The 21,476-nt window shown below is 42.5% G+C and overlaps 1 protein-coding gene across 5 annotated transcripts in view; it reads left to right on the top strand.

Moving 5' to 3' along the window:
• DNMBP (dynamin binding protein) overlaps nucleotides 1–21,476 on the top strand; it is a 125,717-nt gene that overhangs the window by 15,993 nt on the left and 88,248 nt on the right. The window contains exon 2 of one of the 5 annotated variants that reach the window (XM_073685022.1): nucleotides 4,140–4,216. The exons of 2 other annotated variants lie outside the window; for them this stretch is intronic. Coding sequence is in view for 1 of the 3 variants with exons in the window: in XM_073685025.1 (XP_073541126.1) it covers nucleotides 13,199–13,310 (112 nt within the window). In the remaining 2 variants the exon portion in view is untranslated. Of the gene's footprint in view, nucleotides 1–4,139; nucleotides 4,217–13,003; nucleotides 13,311–20,457; nucleotides 20,573–21,476 lie in introns of those variants that run through there. 2 more of the 5 variants (XM_073685025.1, XM_073685024.1) reach the window with 2 other exon arrangements.

The raw sequence follows: 21,476 nt of genomic DNA, 5'->3' as shown, positions 1-21,476 counted from the left end.
ATAAGAAACAAAGTAATTGAGATCTATCAGTTTGGAAAAGGTTATAAAGCCATTTCTAAAGCTTTAGGACTCCAGCGATCCACAGTGAGAGTTATTATCCACAAATGGCGAAAACATGGAACAGTGGTGAACCTTCCCAGGAGTGGCCAGCCGATCAAAATTACCCAGAGAGCATAGCAACGACTCATCCAAGAGGTCACAAAAGACCCCACAACAACATCCAAAGAACTGCAGGCCTCACTTGCCTCAGTTAAGGTCAGTGTTCATGACTCCACCATAAGAAAGAGACTGGGCAAAAATGGCATGCATGGCAGAGTTCCAAGATGAAAACCACTGCTGAGCAAAAAGAACATAAACGCTTGTCTCAATTTTGCCAGAAAACGTCTTGATGATCGCCTAGCAGGGCTGTGGAGTCGGTAAGCCAAACCTCCGACTCCGACTCCAACTCCGACTCCTCAATTTCCATGACACCGACTCCACGACTCCGACTCCCTCATACATGACTCATGTTTAAGTGATAAATTTACTGTAGCACAGATTCATCTCAGCTAAAAGTCCAGACCATTAGATCAGGAATAGGACAGACATTTATAGGACATTTCATAACTTTCCCAAATTCTTATCAGAAAAATATTCCTCACAAACTGCTTGCAGCACTGTGGTCCTGGGTTCAAATCCCACCAAGAACAACATCTGCAAGGAGTTTGTATGTTCTCCCTGTGTTTGCGTGGGTTTCCTCCGGATTCTCCAGTTTCCTCCCACACTTCAAAGACATACTGATAGGGAATTTAGATTGTGAACTCCAATAGGGACAGTGCCGATATTGTCTGGGAAGCGCTGTGGAATTAATGGCGCTATATAGGTGAGTAAAATAAAATAAATTAAATAAAGAACTACTGTACCCAATTTATTATATATTTTAGGAGTTGGAATCGGTCCATTTTATACCGACTCCACAGCCCTGTTGCCAAGCCTTTTGGGAGAATACTCTGTGGACTGACGAGACAAAAGTTGAACTTTTTGGAAGGTGTATGTCCTATTACATCTGGTGTAGAAGTAACAGCATTTCTGAAAAGAAACATCATACCAACAGTAAAATATGGTGGTGGTAGTGTGATGGTCTGGAGCTGTTTTGCAGCTTGCTTCAGGAACTGGAAGACTTGCTGTGGTAATTGGAACCATTAATTTTGCTGTCTACCAAAAAATCCTGAAGGAAAATGTCTGGCCATCTCTTCGTGACCTCAAGCTGAAGCGCACTTGGGTTATGCAGAAGGACAATGATCCAAAACACACCAGCAACTCCACATCTGAATGGCTTAATAAAAACAAAATTAAGATTTTGGAGTGGCCTAGTCAAAATTCTCAACTTAATCCAATTGAGATGCGGTGGCATGAGCTTAAAAAGGCGGTTCATGCTCGGAAACCTTCTAATGTGGCTGAATTACAACAATTTTGCAAAGATGAGTGGCCAAAATTCCTCCAGAGGATGTAAAAGACTTATTGCCAGTTATCACAAATGCTTGATTGTAGTTGTTGCTGCTAAGGGTGGCCCAACCAGCTATTAGGTTTAGGGGCAATCACTCTTTCACACAGGGCCCTGAAGGTTTGGATTTCTTTTTCGCTTAATAATAAAGACCTTCATTTAAAAACTGCATTTTGTGGTTACTTGTATTATCTTTGTCAAATATTTTAAATTTGTTTTGTGATCTGAAACATTTAAGTGTAATAAACATGCAAAAGAATAAGAAATCAGGACGGGGCAAACACTTTTTCACACCACTGTATATGAAGCTGTCATCCTCTGGTCAGGAGAACCTCCGGCAAGTCCGTGCATTACGGTTCGATTAATACAGCTGTCTGACTCCTCCCTTGGAGAAAAATCAGAAACTTTGCTCAGACTGCATATCAGTGGGCCTGAAAATCAAAAAAGCAATGAAGATTGCAGATGGAAAATTAGTGTTATTTTATAACTAATGGAAAAAATGTTTTTTTTTCCCCATATCAACAGTGTGCATCGCCTTTAAGAATTTATTAAAAACTTAAAATGCCAATATGTAAATGCTGCAAGAAAACGGACAGGTTTTTTAATCCTGTAGAACCTTTAAAACTTTGTCAAGATCCATCTGTGTAATGTTACAGGCTTGTCACATTATATGACAGTAATCTTGTTATCTACACAGCTACTGTTCTCCCTTTATCGGTCAGTCTCTGAGATAGTCGACTTTATGGTCTGGCTGATGATTAACTGACCGGTCATCATGAGCGTTTGAAATGTAAATTAAAGAAAAATAATAATAATTAAATATGTAAACTAAAAAATTCTGATTATTTAATGTTTTGGTTTTTTTTCATGTTTTTATTTTTACAAATTAAGGTCAGACCTCATATAATACATTTACGTTTTGTATTATAGCAGGAAGACAATTTTGTGCCGCAGCACATATCAACTACGTAGATTTCTACCATTTTTCTTAAAAAAGGTTCGACCATCATATGTGGTCAAAAGCTGAGTATTTTCATTTCAGAAAAATCTGATGCCGACACTCGAACCCATGTGACACTAAAAAGAAACTCAAAGGCCACGGAAGACTGATGTTTGTACACGAGTCTTAAACTGCGCGCTGGAGTAAGATGCGCCAACTTCAATGCCTCATAATTGTGCAGCAGTACAATCTCTCTCGCAAATGCCACTATTGTGACATAAATTATGATGAATTTGTTAACCACGCTTGGGTCATAACGTATCTCAGCTAAACTTTGCCAACTTTTTCAAAATTGGTGTAAAACACATTTTTTTTTTGTTTGAAATATTGCAAATTTTCTGAAAAAAACAAACAGCAGAAAACTGTCAAAGACTTTTTGTTAATCGAGGCCAAAATCTATTGATAACTTTGCTCCTATACTGCATCTACCACGTTCCCGTTCATTGTAAATGAGATTTGGAGTTACTTCATATCTAATTAACTCGTTCTTTGTTTACTGATTTCATGGGGGGCTCCAAGTGCATTTGTGTCAAAACAAAAGACCACAAAATTCTCCTCTTTCCTTGATTATATTGACTTTGACAACCACATGATACATCACACACTTTACATAGAGGTGAGTAATAGGGATGAGCAGACCCGTGGAAATTCTGGTACCCAACCGAACTTTATGTCCAAAGTTCGGTCGGGTACCAGAACTTCACCCAAACTTGAACATGAATCTGAACCCCATTGAAATTTCTATCTTTCTCTTTTTTTCTCTCTCTTTCTCTTTTTTTCTCTCTCTTTCTCTTTCTTTCTCTCTCTCTCTCTTTCTTTCTCTCTTTCTTTCTTTCTTTCTTTCTTTCTTTCTTTCTCGCTCTTTCTCGCTCTCGCTCTTTCTCGCTCTCGCTCTTTCTCGCTCTCGCTCTTTCTCGCTCTCGCTCTTTCTCGCTCTCGCTCTTTCTCGCTCTCGCTCTTTCTCGCTCTCGCTTTTTCTCGCTCTCTCTCTCGCTCTCGCTCTCTCTCTCGCTCTTTCAAATATATATTTTATTACCCAGTGTAAATGCCGCTGTTCTCCTGAATCCCACGATGTTTTTCTTTTGTTCCTGGGCCTCTCCGCCCCTGAGATATGGCCCTTTCTTCTCTGTATATAAATCTAGTCTTGTTGGCCAAGTGGGCAAATTTTTGAGGCCCACGCCCAGTTGTTTAACTAGACTAGATTTACGTACAAGCAAGAACGGGCCATTTCTGAGGAACGAAGAGACCCAGGAACAAAAGAAAAACTACGCCTGATTCAGGATTATTAGGTCTCTTCTACTGTTTATATGGGGACAGAGCTCCTCCTTATAGGCAGCCATGTCGGATACTGCAATACCAAGCACAGCCACAACTGCAGGTGTAGCGCTGTACCTGTTTAACTATGTGCTGTGTAGAGGTTGCACGTACAACCTAATCTCACCATGCAGTCAACAAACTGTAAAACCGGGTGAGTGATTCTATGAATCCAAATCCTGTGAATACATTGTAAGGACAACGTGAAATCTGATCCTGGATTTCCAGTTGTGGTTTTACAAGTGATATAATTACGTCCAATCCTTCATACTTCTCTTACTTATTGTTGGCTGCTTTAAAGCACATCTAGGATCAGTGACTCCAGCTCTTGTCTCCTTACAGACCCAGACTGCTGATTTTTCACTGTCCTCCATGCTTTACACTGCAGCCCAGCTTGTCTCACCTGGAAGCTATTGCAGGTACAATCTGATTTTTGATACAGAATTGACCAACTAACTATAAAATACCATGAAGATCAGCTTTGTAGGCAAGCGTCCCACATATACGAAGAAAAATCGAGCCTCAATAAGAGGGAGCTAGAGTTCTGCCACAACTAGACACCAAAAATGTGTTTGTACAGTGGGTACGGAAACTATTCAGACCTCTTTCTACTCCTTCATTGGAGTCCAGCTGTGTTTAATTAAACTGATAGGACTTGATTTGGAAAGGCACACACCTGTCTATATAAGACCTCACAGCTCACAGTGCATGTCAGACCAAATGAGAATCATGAGCTCAAAGGAACTGCCCAAGGAGCTCAGAGACAGAATTGTGGCAAGGTACAGATCTGGCCAAGGTTACAAAAGAATTTCTGCATTACTCAAGGTTCCTAAGAGCACAGTGACCTCCATAATCCTTAAAAGGAAGAAGTTTGGGACCACCAGAAGTCTTCCTAGACTGAGCAATCGTGGGAGAAGAGCCTTGGTGAGAGAGGTAAAGAAGAACCCTAAGATCACTGTGGCTGAGCTCCAGAGATGCAGTAGGGAGATGGGAGAAAGTTCCACAAAGTCAACTATCACTGCAGCCCTCCACCAGTCGGGCCTTTATGGCAGAGTGCCCCGAGGGAAGCCTCTCCTCAGTGCAAGACATATGAAAGCCTGCATAGAGTTTGCTCAAAAACACATGAAGGACTCCCAGACTATGAGAAATAAGATTCTCTGGTCTGATGAGATGAAGATAGAACTTTTTGGTGATCATTCTAAGCGGTATGTGTGGAGAAAACCAGGCACTGCTCATCACCTGCCCAATACAATCCCAACAGTGAAACATGGTGGTGGCAGCATCATGCTATGGGGGTGATTTTCAGCTGCTGGGACAGGACGACTGGTTGCAATTGAAGGAAACATGAATGCGGCCAAGTACAGAGATATCCTGGATGATAACCTCTTCCAGAGTGCTCTGGACCTCAAACTTGGCCGAAGGTTCACCTTCCAACAAGACAATGACCCTAAGCACACAGCTAAAATAACAAAGGAGTGGCTTCAGAACAACTCTGTGACCATTCTTGACTGGCCCAGCCAGAGCCCTGACCTAAACCCAATTGAGCATCTCTGGAGAGACCTGAAAATGGCTGTCCACCAACATTCACCATCCAACCAGACAGAACTGGAGAGGATCTGCAAGGAAGAATGGCAGAGGATCCCCAAATCCAGGTGTGAAAAACTTGTTGCATCATTCCCAAGAAGACTCATGGCTGTACTAGCTCAAAAGGGGGCTTCTACTCAATACTGAGCAAAGGGTCTGAATACTTATGACCATGTGATATTTCAGTTTTTCTTTTTTAAAAAATTTACAACAATTTCTACATTTCTGTTTTTTTTCAGTGAAGATGGGGTGCAGAGTGTACTTTAATGAGAAAAAAATTAACTTTTTAGTATTTACCAAATGGCTGCAATGAAACCAAGAGTGAAAAATTTAAAGGGGTCTGAACACTTTCCGCACCCAATGTACTTCTTCTTTACCTCTTCCGAGTTTTGTCAGAATGAAAGTGCTTAGCAGTAATATATTTAGATAGAAGGTCACATGTGGGGACCTATAGATCTTTGCATGCACTTCCTCCAAATGTATTACTGTCTCTGCCTGCATCTCTCAAAATCTAAAAGGGAACCTGTGACATTGTACATGATGGAGTCCGATAGTCTGATCTATGACCAGCGCTTGGCAGAGAAGAAGCTGAGCAGAATAATATATCAGTTTATTGGAAAAGTTTCAGTATAACTTGTATTTTATTCATTGTATGTATAGTCCAGTGAGCCGTCCGAATAGTGATTTGACAGCTGTCTCTGCATGCACATACAGGCAAGACTGTCAATCACTGACTAGGACCGCCCACTGGACTCCACCAGGGATTCAATTAATGAAATGCGAGTTTTACTGAAACTTTTCCCACCATGATGTATATCGGCTCCTTCTGCTCTGTAACCTCCTGCCTGCATATCAGAGACCATATTACGTGTAATAGGTTCCCTTAAAGGAGTCGGCATCATTTTTCATCTGACAACTATCTCTCTCTGACTGCCCCCATAACATGATGTTCCACCTCAGCCCAGAGTCCTATGCGAAGAGTGGAGTAAGCACCTGATATCTGTCAGCCTGCAGAACGAAAGGATTAGGTGAATAATTTAAAGCTTCCTAGGACTGACCATTAGGGTGTACTCAGATGGCCGTATAGATCGTACTTTGACCGCTTTATACACTGCTCAAAAAAATAAAGGGAACACTTAAACAACAGAATATAACTCCAAGTAAATCAAACTTCTGTGAAATCAAACTGTCCACTTAGGAAGCAACACTGATTGACAATCAATTTCACATGCTGTTGTGCAAATGGAATAGACAATAGATGGAAATTATTGGCAATTATCAAGACACCCTCAATAAAGGAGTGGTTCTGCAGGTGGGGACCACAGACCACATCTCAGTACCAATGCTTTCTGGCTGATGTTTTGGTCACTTTTGAATGTTGGTTGTGCTTTCACACTCGTGGCAGCATGAGACGGACTCTACAACCCACAGAAGTTGCTCAGGTAGTTCAGCTCATCCAGGATGGCACTTCAATGCGAGCTGTGGCAAGAAGGATAGCTGTGTCTGTCAGCGTAGTGTCCAGAGGCTGGAGGCACTACCAGGAGACAGGCCAGTACACCAGGAGATGTGGAGGGGGCCGTAGGAGGGCAACAACCCAGCAGCAGGACCGCTACCTCTGACTTTGTGTAAGGAGGAACAGGAGGAGCACTGCCAGAGCCCTGCAGCAGGCCACAAATGTGCATGTGTCTGCACAAACAGTTAGAAACCGACTCCATGAGGGTGGTATGAGGGCCCGACATCCACAGATGGGGGTTGTGCTCACAGCCCAACACCGTGCAGGACGCTTGGCATTTGCCACAGAACACCAGGACTGGCAAAGTTGCCACTGGCGCCCTGTGCTCTTCACAGATGAAAGCAGGTTCACACTGAGCACATGTGACAGACGTGACAGTCTGGAGACGCCATGGAGAGCGATCTGCTGCCTGCAACATCCTTCAGCATGACCGGTTTGGCAGTGGGTCAGTAATGGTGTGGGGTGGCATTTCTTTGGAGGGCCGCACAACTCTCCATGTGCTTGCCAGAGGCCCCTTGTGAGACCATATGCTGGTGCGGTTGGCCCTGGGTTCCTCCTAATGCAGGACAATGCCAGACCTCATGTGGCTGGAGTGTGTCAGCAGTTCCTGCAAGATGAAGGCATTGAAGCTATGGACTGGCCGCCCGTTCCCCAGACCTGAATCCGATTGAGCACATCTGGGACATCATGTCTCGCTCCATCCACCAACGTCACGTTGCACCACAGACTGTGCAGGAGTTGGCGGATGCTTTAGTCCAGGTCTGGGAGGAGATCCCACAGGAGACCATCCGCAGCCTCATCAGGAGCATGCCCAGGCGTTGTAGGGAGGTCATACAGGCACGTGGAGGCCACACACAATACGGAACTTCATTGTGACTTGTTTTAAGGACATTACATCAAAGTTGGATCAGCCTGTAGTGTGTTTTTCCACTTTAATTTTGGGGGTGACTCCAAATCCACTCCTCCATTGATTAATAAATTTGATTTCCATTGATGATTTTTGTGTGATTTTGTTGTCAGCACATTCAACTTTGTACAGAACAAAGTATTCAATGAAAATATTTCATTCATTCAGATCTAGGATGTGTTATTTGAGTGTTCCCATTATTTTTTTGAGCAGTGTATATTTCTATGCGGCAGTCACTCTTGGGTCAGGAGAGCCGCCGGTCAGTCCGCGGTCTAATCTGTAGTCTGACTGCGCCCTTAGTGTTTGATCCATGGGAGTCTGACTTCCTACACAGGCACAGCGGCTCCTCCATGCTCTGCATTATTTTCTGTACCTTATAATATACAGAGGTATAAGATCTGGGACATTTATCAGACCCTTGTGTATATTCCTGCCATTTATTGCAATGCTCTAATACCTGGACCTATGTGGCATGAGGCAAGGTAAAAATAATGCTGCAATCTTTTCCTCTCTGACTTCATGAAATAACATTGCTGAGACCACCTTACTAGCCAGACATATAAGATGGGGGGTGATTTTGGAGATGTGGCTTCATGGGAACACTTTTTTTTTTATTACCTTTTTCTTTTTCCCAAGCTCTCTAGTGGTCTATGTCAAAATCACCATGGGTAAAAGTGTTTGCAACAGATCATTGCCAAAATCCCTGGTGGTCGGAGGCAGTAAAGGGGTCAATGTTGGCATTAACCCTGGTGGCCTAGTGTGGCAATATTGTCTGATGTCCAGTGCATGTTTCTTGCAGAAGGAGAAGCAGCATGATCTGTATAGAAACAGGAGCTGACATCCATTATTATTCTCCGCATACCTGAAGATAGATGATGTGAGGGTCTGACTGTGCCAAGGACAATTTATACCCCCCTTCTCTGCCTATTTGGCACTGATCCCTGGCCGTGAGGCAGACCGGGCCATCTCTGTCTAACAGATCTGATGGTGGGTGATTGTACATCACGTGTGCCAATAATAGGGGCCCGATTCACCTGCTAGGATTCCTGGGCCAAGTACACACTGTGCATTGTTCCCACGAGATGGTTCTAATGCGAGAATGAATCCGCCAGCGTCAGCAGTCAGAGCTGCTATAGTATCGGGCTGGCAGTGCCATCCTCTCCTGCGCTTTGTGTACAGGCATCACATGAAGACAAACCTTTTTAGCCTCCCTGGCATTCCTGAACAATACCGGTCCCATGACCGGCCGGCAGGACTTGCTGACCTATGATAACACTTATGCTCCACGTTACTCGTCCCCAATACAAAGCAGTGCAGCATTTCAGTTGTGGATCAGGCGGCTGCCACGCTGGCGAGCACGTGTGGGCAGTAAAGACACGACACCGCAATGACCATCAGTGAAGGATCGTAGAGTAAATCCTCTTTTTACTTTTGCTGCTGGTTTGGGTTAATCCAAGAAAACTTCTGAAACTTTCTAATGCACTTTTGATTTTCAGTTCCTCACTGGTTTTAATTTCTCTGCTGTCAGAGGATGAACGTTCTTCACTATATTCAAAGGCAGAAAATCCAACCAGAATCTAAGATGAGCTTTCTGCAATGACATTTCGTCTCTACGCTAACTTTTGTGCGCTAAATATCCTGATATATTTTATCTGCACTGACACATTATAACAAACTCGATCTGATCAAGGAAGAGACTCGGTATGTTTTGGTGTATTTGCCACCTAGAGGAGATTACTTAGATTATGTCTGCAATTAGGAAGTATTGAATAAAGACGGATTTTCAACCTCTGGATATAATTTATGGAGTTGGCCACTACTTTTTTTTTTTTTTTTACTGCTAGCCTATCCTTAGGGCAGGTGCAGATGATCTAACTTTCAGTCCGAGTTGGTTCCAACAACACAATCGGATCGCACTCAGACCAATGTTAGTTTATGGGGCCGCACATATGTCCGCTGCATGCTCAAGTTTGATCTGATATTCGAATGGCACTTAGCCATGCAAATCAATGAGTCCATGGAAAACATCAGACTGCACTCGGATGATATCTGAGTGCAGTCTGGTTTTCAAGGACTGACAGAAGATGGAGAAATAATAATAATCTTTTTATTTATATAGCGCCAACATACTGTATTCCGCAACGCTTTACAATTCAGACAATTTACAGGCATTATGGGCACTGTCCCCATTGGGGCTCACAATCTACATTCCCTATCAGTATGTCTTTGTAGTGTGGGAGGAACCTGGAGGAAACCCACACAAACACGGGGAGAACATGCAAACTCCTGCGGATGTTGTCCTTGGTGGAATTTTCCCAAAATAATTGGATCACGCTCCGAAAAAGTTTGATCCCCATAATTGACCTGATTCTCTCAGATGAGAGAATCTACGGTCGTCTACACCTGCCCTTAGGATAGTCCATCAATATTTGATCGGTGGGGGAGGGTGGATCTGACACCCGGCAACCCGCTCTAATTTGCTGCTACCTACAGCTCCGCTATTTCTATAGTGGCCGCGATCGAGTATTGTAGATCCACCCCTTATTCTTGTGATACTTCCCAACTGCGGCCACTATAGAAATGACGGTGCGTTGTGTTCCGTAAAAACTTCAGCCGCAAGTAACAGCTGATCAGCAAGGGAACCAGATGTCGCACCCCCACTGATTGATGGTCTGCAATAAGGATAGGCCACCACTAAAAAAAAAAAAAAATAGTGGCCAACCCCTTTTAAGATCTTTTTAGCAAGTAGGGATCTCTAGAAACTGCTGAGAAATTAAAATACAAGGTGTATTTTATAAAGTTGTCAGGTTTATAGGGGTGTCCAACTGCCACAGACCTGATATTGATGACCTATCCTAATATCGAAAAGGCAGGAGAACCCCTTTAAGTTTCATTTACATAAAACTGCAAACTTCTGAATATACTCTGCTTACATTCCTCATCATTTCTAAAGTCTCTGCTTCCTGTCACTGATTGAAAACATTTTTAATGCTGAGAGTTTGGCTGCAGTTACATCCAGTCTGCACAATTCCCTGTGAGAAAATAAATATGGAGGGTTTTATTTATTTATTTATTTATAGTTTGACTGATACATTGTAGCAAACAATCTGGGCAGGAATGAGATTTGTGCTGCTGCTGGTTTTATGTTACAGAAGATGTCCTGGACTGGAAACGTTGTAGCAAACTGTAGCTGTGGGGGCAGGACTGTGTCATTGGGGGCTTCAGCCTTGTTTTCCTTCCTAATATAACACAGTGATCTTGAAAATGTCAAGAAATTGAAACTCAAAGTATATTCTAATGGTTATATTGGGATTTAGGACACATTCATTAAAGTTGTTGCCCTGCAATAACAACTTACCAATATTCCACAGAATAGGGGGAAGCTGCTGCTCGCTGGGGGTCCCGCCAATCAAGAACACGGAGGTCATGTGTCCCGTTGGAAAGGAGTGGAGATCAAACATCTGCAGTTGTGTTCTACATAATCTCTATGGGACTGATGGAGATAAGTCATAGATTTTTAATGAAGCGGCAGCTTGTTTGCGCAACCGCTGCTGCATTCAAGTGGGGGGCACAAGACCCCTTTTCTTCTGATGATTTTAGCGGAAGGATGCCCCCCATCGATCAGCAGCTTATTATCTATTCTGTATATGAATTTTGCTGGGTGATGTAGCTGAATTACACTATATACTGCAGTACTGTGCTATTTCTTGTATTTTTCATTTTATTTATTTTTTTTAGAGGCAGTGACCAAAAAATTCTTGTTTTTCTCCTTTTTTTTTTTTTTGCCGTGTCTCTTACAGTTTAAGTGATTAAACAAACCACAGGTTCAGTTCACTATGGAGACTTAAAAAAAAAAAAAAGTAAATATATTTGGCATCATCGTATCAGTAAGTCTGATCTATCAAAGCATAAAAAATTGAAACTGTATGTAACACTCCAAAAAGACAAAAAATCATGTTGCAAAAGTTTATCTTTTTATGGTCACCGTACTCCTCTCCGCCTCCCCTCTCGAAATAAAAGAAAAAAACAAATTGTCGTATGTACCCCAAAAAAGGTATCAATAAAAATTACAGTTCATGGTGCAAAAAAACAAATAGTCACACCGCTCCATGGATGGAGATCTTAAAGTTCCGTGCCTCAGAATATTACGACAAAACCAAATTTTTAATTTTTTATTTTTTTTTAAAAGTTCAAATTATTTTTACTGCTAAATAAAAACCAAAAAAGGAGGTTTGGTACAAACGTAATTGTACTGACCTGCAAAATCATATTGCCAGGTCATTTTTCCAGCACAATGAATGCTGTAAAAATAAAACCCAAAAAATAATGGCGGAATTGTTTATTATTATTATTATTATTATTAATAATTGTCTCCGGATGGAGTCATTCATTTTATCATATAATGTGCAGAAAAATGGGAATAAATTCCAACTCCTCCTGCAAAAAACAAGTTCTCGTACGGCTAGATCAACAGAAAAATAAAAAAAAAAGATATGACTTTTGAAAGAAAAAGGGCAGGACTCAAAAGTGCAAAAATGAAAAAAATTGTCTGGTCAAAAAGGGTTAATGTAGCTGTTGGCTGTGGAAAAGGGTCTCCTCAAAAAAATGATTGATCCCCAGTGATCTTCTGTGTTGAAAAATCCCAGCAGTGCCACCCCAGGAGAAATGAAGCATTGCATAGTTCCCATTGAAATCAATGTGTTTCTATCTAATGCAGAACATGCTTTTTCCTCTTGTGAGTGAAAAAAATCTGTTTACAGCCATTCTGACGTGAGGGGCCTAAAACGGTGCCCCCCACCCCCCATGAACTCCGAATTGCCTATTGGACAATATTGTTTGCTTTGGTGTTTTGAGAAGGAGTCGATCATTTGATCTGCTTTGCTATGTTGCAGCACGGTTGTGACTCTTGTAGGACTCTCTGACACTAGATTTTCAGCCTTATTTAGGCCCTGCAGCCAGTCTGCTGAAATCCCAAGACGTCTGGAGGGATCAGGAGTGCAGGAGGAATTCCTGACAGCCCCAGCATGTCCTGAGCTGCAAGAGAAGAGCCAACTGCACAAATACACTTCTAGGTTGTATTTTTTTTTTCCAGGGCTGAGCAGCTAACGCCCATTATATTTCCTTTTCCCAGATGTCATTTGCAAATGTACAAACAGAGCGAGGAGTGAGGAGGGCTGTAATATATTTATTGAGGGATTCCAGGGAGACCTCGCGGCTCAGGATGTGTTTACTATTAATGCAGCTTGTAACAAGAAGTTCCAGGGATTTTCCACTTTTCCGAGTTTTCCTTTTACTTTTTGCTACTATTTATTTTTCAAAAACTTTTTTTTTTTTTTAAAGAAAATATTATTTTTTGTATTTTTTTATAGCTTTTACAGTGTAGAGCTGTATTACATTATGTCTACACTGAGACATAAAACAGGGCAATTTTGGGATGCAGAAGTTAAAGCTTCGTCTGAGCCAAGATGTCGGAGGCGGCCGAGTAATCCCTCCCCGGCACAGCTGGACTGTAAGTGATATGAAGGCTCTTACTACAGGTGAAGCGGGGGCTCAAAAGTTTAAAGTTACAAATCAAAAACACTAGATCCAATCCTCTGAGTCATCCACTTCCCAAAACAGGAAAATAATGACTGGGGTTCATGGGGAAAAAAAGATTTTTACATATATTAGTAGTTACCTTTTAATTAACAAAGTTGCACTTAGTTTTAGTCTGCCATCTACATTCCTTAATTCATTTTCAGACATATTTTGCTTTTGTGCCAGTGTCCCTCCCAGTAATATAGGCTGGGTGTAAGGTCTGTGTATCCAGGGTGCTGCTTTCTTCTTTGGGTCCCATATGAGCACAGCTTCTATGCTGCACTTATTTTTTCTTCATGTGCTTTCCCTTTATCTGTTTTTTCTGCCCTCCTTAAGACTGTAGATACTTTCTCCACTTCCCACGTTTTTGTGATCTGTGCATAAATCTCTCCCTGCTGCAATTTCTAAATCTAAGAGAAGGGAACAAAGAGAACCACTGGGAGAAAGAGCTCTGGCAAGTTTGAAACATTTTTTACAAAGTACTGAGCTGGGATGAAGGCATTTTACAAACACACTGCAGCAGCAAAATTATTTTTTTGTTAATGAAGACTGTTTAGAAAGTTGCTTAACTTTTAATTTATTAAGCAAATGTACAATTTAAATACATTTTGTGAAAGTCTACACAATTCTTTAAAGTTTTTCAGGAGTTTAGTGTTTATGATATATTCTTAGGATAGGTTGGGGGTCTCAATCTCAGCACCTTCACTGATCAGCTGACTTAAAGGGAAGCTATCATTTTTCTGTTAAATATGTTTTGAGAAATTTTGGCAATGTTTTATTCATTTCATACCACCATATGAATTAAAAATAAATGTTGATTTTTTCACACCGTCAACTGGGGCATTTTTTTTTGGTCTCTAACTTCCTGTTATTTCTGGAAATAACATATGTATATTAACCGCAATTAACTGACTCTCTTGTATTGAAGAATCTAATGGGCGTGTGAAAAAGTAATTGTGAATGGAGGAAGAGGTGAGCTGTGACATCACCTATTGTAAATGGTGGATCCTGTGTTATCAGCTTTCTATAGAGGTGTTATTTCTCACAGCTCACCTCCTCCCCTTCTGATACAATAACAAGTAACACCTCTATAGACAGCTGATAACACAGGATCCACCATTCATAATAGGTGATGTCACAGCTCACCTCCTCCCCTTCGGATACAATTACATCACCTATTGTGAATGGTGAATCCTGTGTTATCAGCTGTCTATAGAGGTGTTACCTGTCATTGTATCAGGAGGGGAGGAGGTGAGCTGTGACATCATCTATGGTGATTGACAGTTAACATCTCTATATGCAGTAGATAACACCGTAGCCATCATTGTACAGGAGGGGGAGGTGGTGAGCTGTGACATCATCTAAGGTGATTGCCAGATAACATCTCTATATGCAGTAGATAACACCGTTGTCCTCATTGCACAGGAGGGGGAGGTGGTGAGCTGTGACATCACCTATTGTGATTGGTGGACCCTGTGTTATCAGCTGTGTATACAGGTGTTACCTGTCATTGTAATCCTGTCTCTGATGTTAAGGAGCCTGCTGAAAACTCTTTCTGAAATTACAGGTAGTAGTAGTCTAAAAATGTAGCCAGTGTGAAAATTGCAAGAAAAAATAAACATGTAACACAAAAATCTGATGTAAACAATAGATAATCTTCTGATGATAGTTTGCCTTTAAGGGGTTATCGATCTCCAGAAGCTCCACATATTGTGTAGTGGCCGTGCATGGTACTGCAAGCTGTGTTCCATAATTTGGACAAAACTTATAGTACTGTTCACAACTACTACACAACATACAGGTCTGGGGCACTGCAGCACCTTCAGCGGATCAGTAAGGGTGGCGTGCAGTTGACCCTGACAGATCTGATATTGATGCCTTTTTGTAAAGATACATCATCCATATAAAAGTTCTGGAAAATCCATTTTAATAAAGAAAGGAATCTGGGAAAGAACAGTTTTTGCTCTGATTGACATGGTCACCCAATGACTCTAATATGTGATATGTGATGTTACATTTGTGGATATTCTGACACCTTAGGGGGAGAAAGATAATTGCTAAGGGTTTCATAATCCAGATCTGCTGTAAGAGACCTTTAGAGACAATAATCCCATCAAAGTTTTTATCCTTTTCATATATTGCAGTCATCATATTATACAGCACTGTGTACTTACAATTGCTCATTTTGCCTTTCTACCCAGCTAATTCTTCTCTTTTCTCTGATCTATGTAGAAACAGGAAGTCTCTTGTCCCTGCATTCATCATTCCCCTCTTCAGCTCCTGACCCAGCTGCTCTGCTCCTCCTCCTGCCAGGGACTTTTGCAGCGACTCATGACTCATACAGGGAAAATTGACCTCCTGTTTATTCATAGAGCTTACTATGATTCAGCTAGTCAGTTATTAATCACGTGATGTCATAGACCTAATGGAAAAGAAAAGAGTTGAGTAGAAAGGCAAAATGAGCAATTGTAAGTACACAGTGCTGTATAATATGATGACTGCAATATATTAAGAGGATACCCCTTTTTAATGTGAGGAGAAGCAGCGCTTCTTTAAGATTGAAGCAAGATTGTTCATTTTTCCAACTATGAGTGGTCAGTGTAGGGAGATGTAGTATCTTGCGCGGTCGCCAAAGTGAAGCCTACATGGTGCCTCGCTGTTCATAGCGGAGGGTCAATAGTGGGGACCCCCTTCTTTGACATGCCCTAATGAGGCATATGGGCCAGGGTTTTCTTCATGAGACAATCCTTTTTTAAGGAGTAAGGAAATCAATAATTCAATGCTGGTGAGCATAATGGAAGGTCATAAAAAATGGACGACTTGGACCACCCTCAATAGGAAAAAGGGTCCTAAAGTTGTTGATCAAGTGGATCCAGAATTGAAGAAGTGCTGCTTGTTACAAAATCTAATGTCCTTTCTATAAACAGAGCGCCGTGTATCAGGAGGACAGATATATAGTAGCAGAGTGGCATTTCCATGGCAGAACTCCTCACCATTCCTGTTACCTGGAAATGTGTCTGTATTTAGCCTGTGTGTCTATTTAGGATCGGACATCCAGTTTGTTGGTAGACAGAAGATGGAGAACTTATCGCCTCTGACATTATCCCTCCGTGACCTGTAAATAATTGATTGCCGCACTTATAATCAACAATGAGCCGAGAGGCAAACGGTGCCCTGGATCTGTGCCAGGTTTCGGCTTCCAGTGCTCTGTATTCACATGTAGGTGTTGTGTTCACATTTACAGTAAATATCTTGTGCTGCAAGTTCATACACGGGACATGTTCTATTATAGAAGAGTTCTAAATGGTGGCACCATATGGCGGCACGTGGAGTGGCTATGGATCTGCAATATAACCCAGTGGGGAGTCTGTGCCGCCATACAGGGTCCGAGCGTGCGGCATTACCATATTGGCATGAATTTCTGTCTTATTTATTTTCTAGGACATTTTTTACAAAGTGCGAATGATATTTGTTAGGGCTCACCTGATGGGAGTGGATTTGCTAAGCCGTGATTCAGACTGTGCAGCATTGACTGGAAGTGTTGATGCAATGGAGTTTGATGGGCCGGGCAGCACAAGGAGCAGCAAGGATCAGAAGAGCTGGTTATGCTCTGCTGTGCAAGGAACTGCAGAGCTGGTTATGCTCTATTGCGCATGGAACTGCAGAGCTGGTTATGCTCTATTGCGCATGGAACTGCCGAGCTGGGTATGCTCTATTGTGCATGGAACTGCCGAGCTGGGTATGCTCTATTGTGCATGGAACTGCCGAGCTGGGTATGCTCTATTGCGCATGGAACTGCCGAGCTGGGTATGCTCTATTGCGCATGGAACTGCCGAGCTGGGTATGCTCTATTGCGCATGGAACTGCCGAGCTGGGTATGCTCTATTGCGCATGGAACTGCCGAACTGGGTATGCTCTATTGCGCATGGAACTGCCGAGCTGGGTATGCTCTATTGCGCATGGAACTGCAGAGCTGGGTATGCTCTATTGCGCATGGAACTGCAGAGCTGGGTATGCTCTATTGCGCATGGAACTGCAGAGCTGGGTATGCTCTATTGCGCATGGAACTGCAGAGCTGGGTATGCTCTATTGTGCATGGAACTGCAGAGCTGGCTATGCTCTATTGCGCATGGAACTGCACAGTTGGTTATGCTCTATTTGTATGGAACTGCACAGCTGGGAATGCTCTATTCTTATGGAACTGCAGAGCTGGTTATGCTCTATTGCGCATGCAGCTGCAGAGCTGGTTATGCTCTATTGTGCATGGAACTGCACAGCTGGTTATGCTCTATTGCGCATGGAACTGCAGAGCTGGTTATGCTCTATTGCGCATGCAGCTGCAGAGCTGGATATGCTCTATTGCGCATGGAACTGCAGAGCTGGGTATGCTCTATTGCGCATGGAACTGTACAGCTGGTTATGCTCTATTGCGCATGGAACTGCAGAGCTGGGTATGCTCTATTGTGCATGGAACTGCAGAGCTGGTTATGCTCTATTGCGCATGGAACTGCACAGCTGGTTATGCTCTATTGCGCATGCAGCTGCACAGCTGGGTATGCTGGACGGCTCATGGAGCTGCACAGCTGGGTATGCTGGACGGCTCATGGAGCTGCACAGCTGGGTATGCTGGACGGCGCATAGAGCTGTAGAGCTGGATATGCTGGGCGGCGCATGGAGCTGCAGAGTTGAATATGCTGGACGGCACATGGAATAACAAGGTTGTATTGGGTACAGCAGAGCCGAGTTGACAGATAGGCACCTTGGTATAGGAGAACCGAGTGTGCGGACAGAACCTTGGAACAGCAGAGTGTTGTTAACATACGCACCTTGATGTAGCCAAGCCCAGTCATAGCTACATCAGATATGTGTGCTGCATGGCAGCTTGACATGCATGAGAGCAGACAGAGCCTGCTGCCCAGGAAGGAAAACGAGCTAGAGCCGGGATAGGTGCATAACCATATTCTCCCAAGGTGGCGGTATAGCAAGGTGTTAATCTCCATGTAACGGGTCTAAATAACAGTAACTTCTCTTGCAGCTGTAATATGGACACAGTGCACGTTACCTTATATTAGAATACCTAAGATACCAGTGTTACGGTAGAAGTTGTGTGCACTGTTGTGCGCTTCTTCTCCCTGGAATGTGCTTGTGGCTTGTGGTCAGATGGATGAGATTCTTAGATGAGACCTGACTTGCATTGTGCCTTGGAATGTATTTAATTGGGTATGATGAGTCTGGTGCTGCGCCAGGTCACCCGGGACTTTACTATATTGACAGAGTATAGAGTTTTTTTGTGCTGAATTAATCAATATACAGGACTATTGGAATTGTAGCTCACTGAATACCCCCATATAATTCCTGCTCAGGAGTTGGTGCCGGCGCCTCCTAATAGTAAAAACTAGAAGATTGCTGTAAAGAAAACTTCATGATCTATGCAGACCCCATGCTAGAATGGGTATTCCTATCAGTAATGAATGGATATGCCATTATCAATTGGAAGACCCCCGCCGATCACCTAAAGGGGCATACAAGTGAATCGGGTTGTGTGGAGTTAAATGCATAGGTGGTTCACTAAGGGATCTGTCACCTGATTTTACAATGAAAACTGCACACATTGCTGAAATAATCTTTAAGGCCTAGTGGTGCTGGTGTACTTACTGATAAAATCCATGTCATAATGACTATATAATCCTGAAGTAAAAATGAGCTTCTTGTGAGTCTAGCCACTGGCGGATACAGATGGAAGAGGGCTCCTCTGCCAGAACAGTATATGGTCCCCTTTTTGGGTCTGTGACAGGACCTGTTTGCTGATTTGAAAGTGAGAGTGGACCCTCTTACCTCTTGGGCTGCTGTGCTGCTGCACATGTTGCACCAATAATATGTCCGCCCCTGACTGTAGCTAAAGGGTGAGAGAGCTCATGAGTCCAAGTGTATTCAGTCTCCACCAACTTGACCTGACAGCTGCAGTTTGCACTGAGCAGTGTGAGACTCAACAGCGGGGAGGAGGGACACTGAGGAGCTGCCTATCAAATTAGGGGGTGGACATTCATCAGAAGCAGGGTGAAAGGACACTGAGGAGCTGTATTATTATTCTGACGAGTAAGTACACCAGAACAATCAGGTCTTAAAGATCTGCTTACAAACTTCACACATTTTTATCGTGAAATCTGGTGACAGATCCACTTTAAGGTTGGGTACAGAGGCCAGATGCAAAACCTGGACAATAATGAAACAAGACAGAAGAAAAATGTATGCCTTCAAAATGTGGTGCTGGAGAAGTATGTTATCAATACACTGGATGGCAAGAAGAACAAACAAATCAGTTTTGGAACAAATCAAGACAGACATGTCAATCAAAGTAAGGATCACCAAGCTACGACTTGTCTACTTTGGACACATCATACGAGAAAAATCACTGGGAAGGACATCATGGTCTGAAGAATAGAAGGAACAAGTCAAAGAGGAAGACCAACAACCCGATGGCTTGATACTACCAGGTAACGGTGGAGAAGACCCTGGTGGACCTATCTAGACTTGCACAAGATCGTCCTAAAGAGCATTCATCCATCAAGTCGCCATGGCTCAAGATCGAGACAAAGGCCATTAAAAAAAAAAAAAAAAGTACAGATGCATAATTGGAAACTCCTGGGCTACAATGAAAAATCTTTACCTGGCTCCCTCCACCATGTGCCATTTATTATACCATGTGTGGTGAAAACCAAGGGACACGTCTGGCTTCAAGACCCAAATGCTTTTGCTACCTCTGTACCTGTGATACGGTTCATCAGGTTTGATAAAATACATGTTCCGCTCACTACCTTGTGAATGAGCTCGGCTGTGTGTCCTCCATATGTTTTTAATTTTGCTTAAGTCATCGAGTTGATTATTGTCATCCAGCAGACTGTACCCCCCGTGACAAGCTCATTATATCCATATGATGGTTAATAATTGTGTTCTTCACCCCTGGTGTCTGTATTGGCCTGCGCTGTCCCTATTCTTCTGAATACATGTGTTCTTAATTGTATCACCCTTGAAAATAGTTTCTTGCAGTTCTCTAGCTATATTTAGGGGCGTCCATAAAGGAATGAGAAAGACTGAGCCCCGTATTCAATCATAAGCCCTCGATTTCTTGGACAACTGGGTGCAGTGCTCATTCGCTCCCATCCCTGGAGAGCAAGGGGTCATCAGTCCGATCCGGTAACGATCGAGGGGATTTTAGTGAAGTCTTACCAATGTGTATTGTGCAAACTTGCAGGAATTTTTTTTTCTTTCCCCCCCCCCCCCCCCCGGAAGGTTTTGTTTTTGTAAACGTCTGCTGGAAATCCAACAGCCTTCAGATGCCGCTTCTCATCTGGTGTTTCCCATTCTTGTGTTACTTATCTGGGATGTTAAGGTCAGCGGTGTGTAAATATTTCTTACAGAGCAGATGGAGGCTCCATTTCTGAATTTTTAAAGCATCATCTTGTATACAAATGGAGACTTGATATGATGATAGATTTAGTTATGAAGCCTGGCTAGATATAGAGAACTTCAGGGCTATTTTTGTTTTTTTTAGTTAAATGCATGTATTTTTTCCTGGAAGTTATTTTTGCAATTGGGTTTTGTTAAAAATGTTCCACTCTATGCTTCACAGTCTATTGCTGGTTACAGAATGAGTTAACAAGTAAAAATCATTTTATTTATTTATTGTCAGAAATCAATAGTACACTTGAAAATAAATATTGCTCTAAGTGGGGAAAAAAAGATAATCTTGTAGTTATGATACCTTTTTAATGGCTAACAAAAATAAAATAAATGATGTTACAAGGCAAGCTTTCCAGACAACTTGGGTCTCTGTTATGATCTGCAACAAGTACTAAGGAAAGATAGGGGAAAGCTGTCCCTACAGTAAGACTAAGCTGAATCCCTACGATGTAGCGGGCTGCCTGTTCCTAGCGAACAGACCCACCTTCGTCCACAACCATACAGTGCCAAAAAGATGTGTATATACATACAGGTGCTTCTCACAAAATTAGAATATCATCAAAAAGTTAATTTTTAATTGCATCAATGCGGCAATGTGGCATGGAGGCGATCAGCCTGTGGCACTGCTGAGGTGTTA

Source organism: Phyllobates terribilis, unplaced genomic scaffold (genome assembly GCF_046119375.1).
Source record: "Phyllobates terribilis strain yellow unplaced genomic scaffold, ASM4611937v1 Scaffold_5__5_contigs__length_657084704, whole genome shotgun sequence".
In the NCBI taxonomy this organism is placed as follows: domain Eukaryota; kingdom Metazoa; phylum Chordata; class Amphibia; order Anura; family Dendrobatidae; genus Phyllobates; species Phyllobates terribilis.
This window is presented reverse-complemented; position numbering and strand designations above follow the sequence as displayed.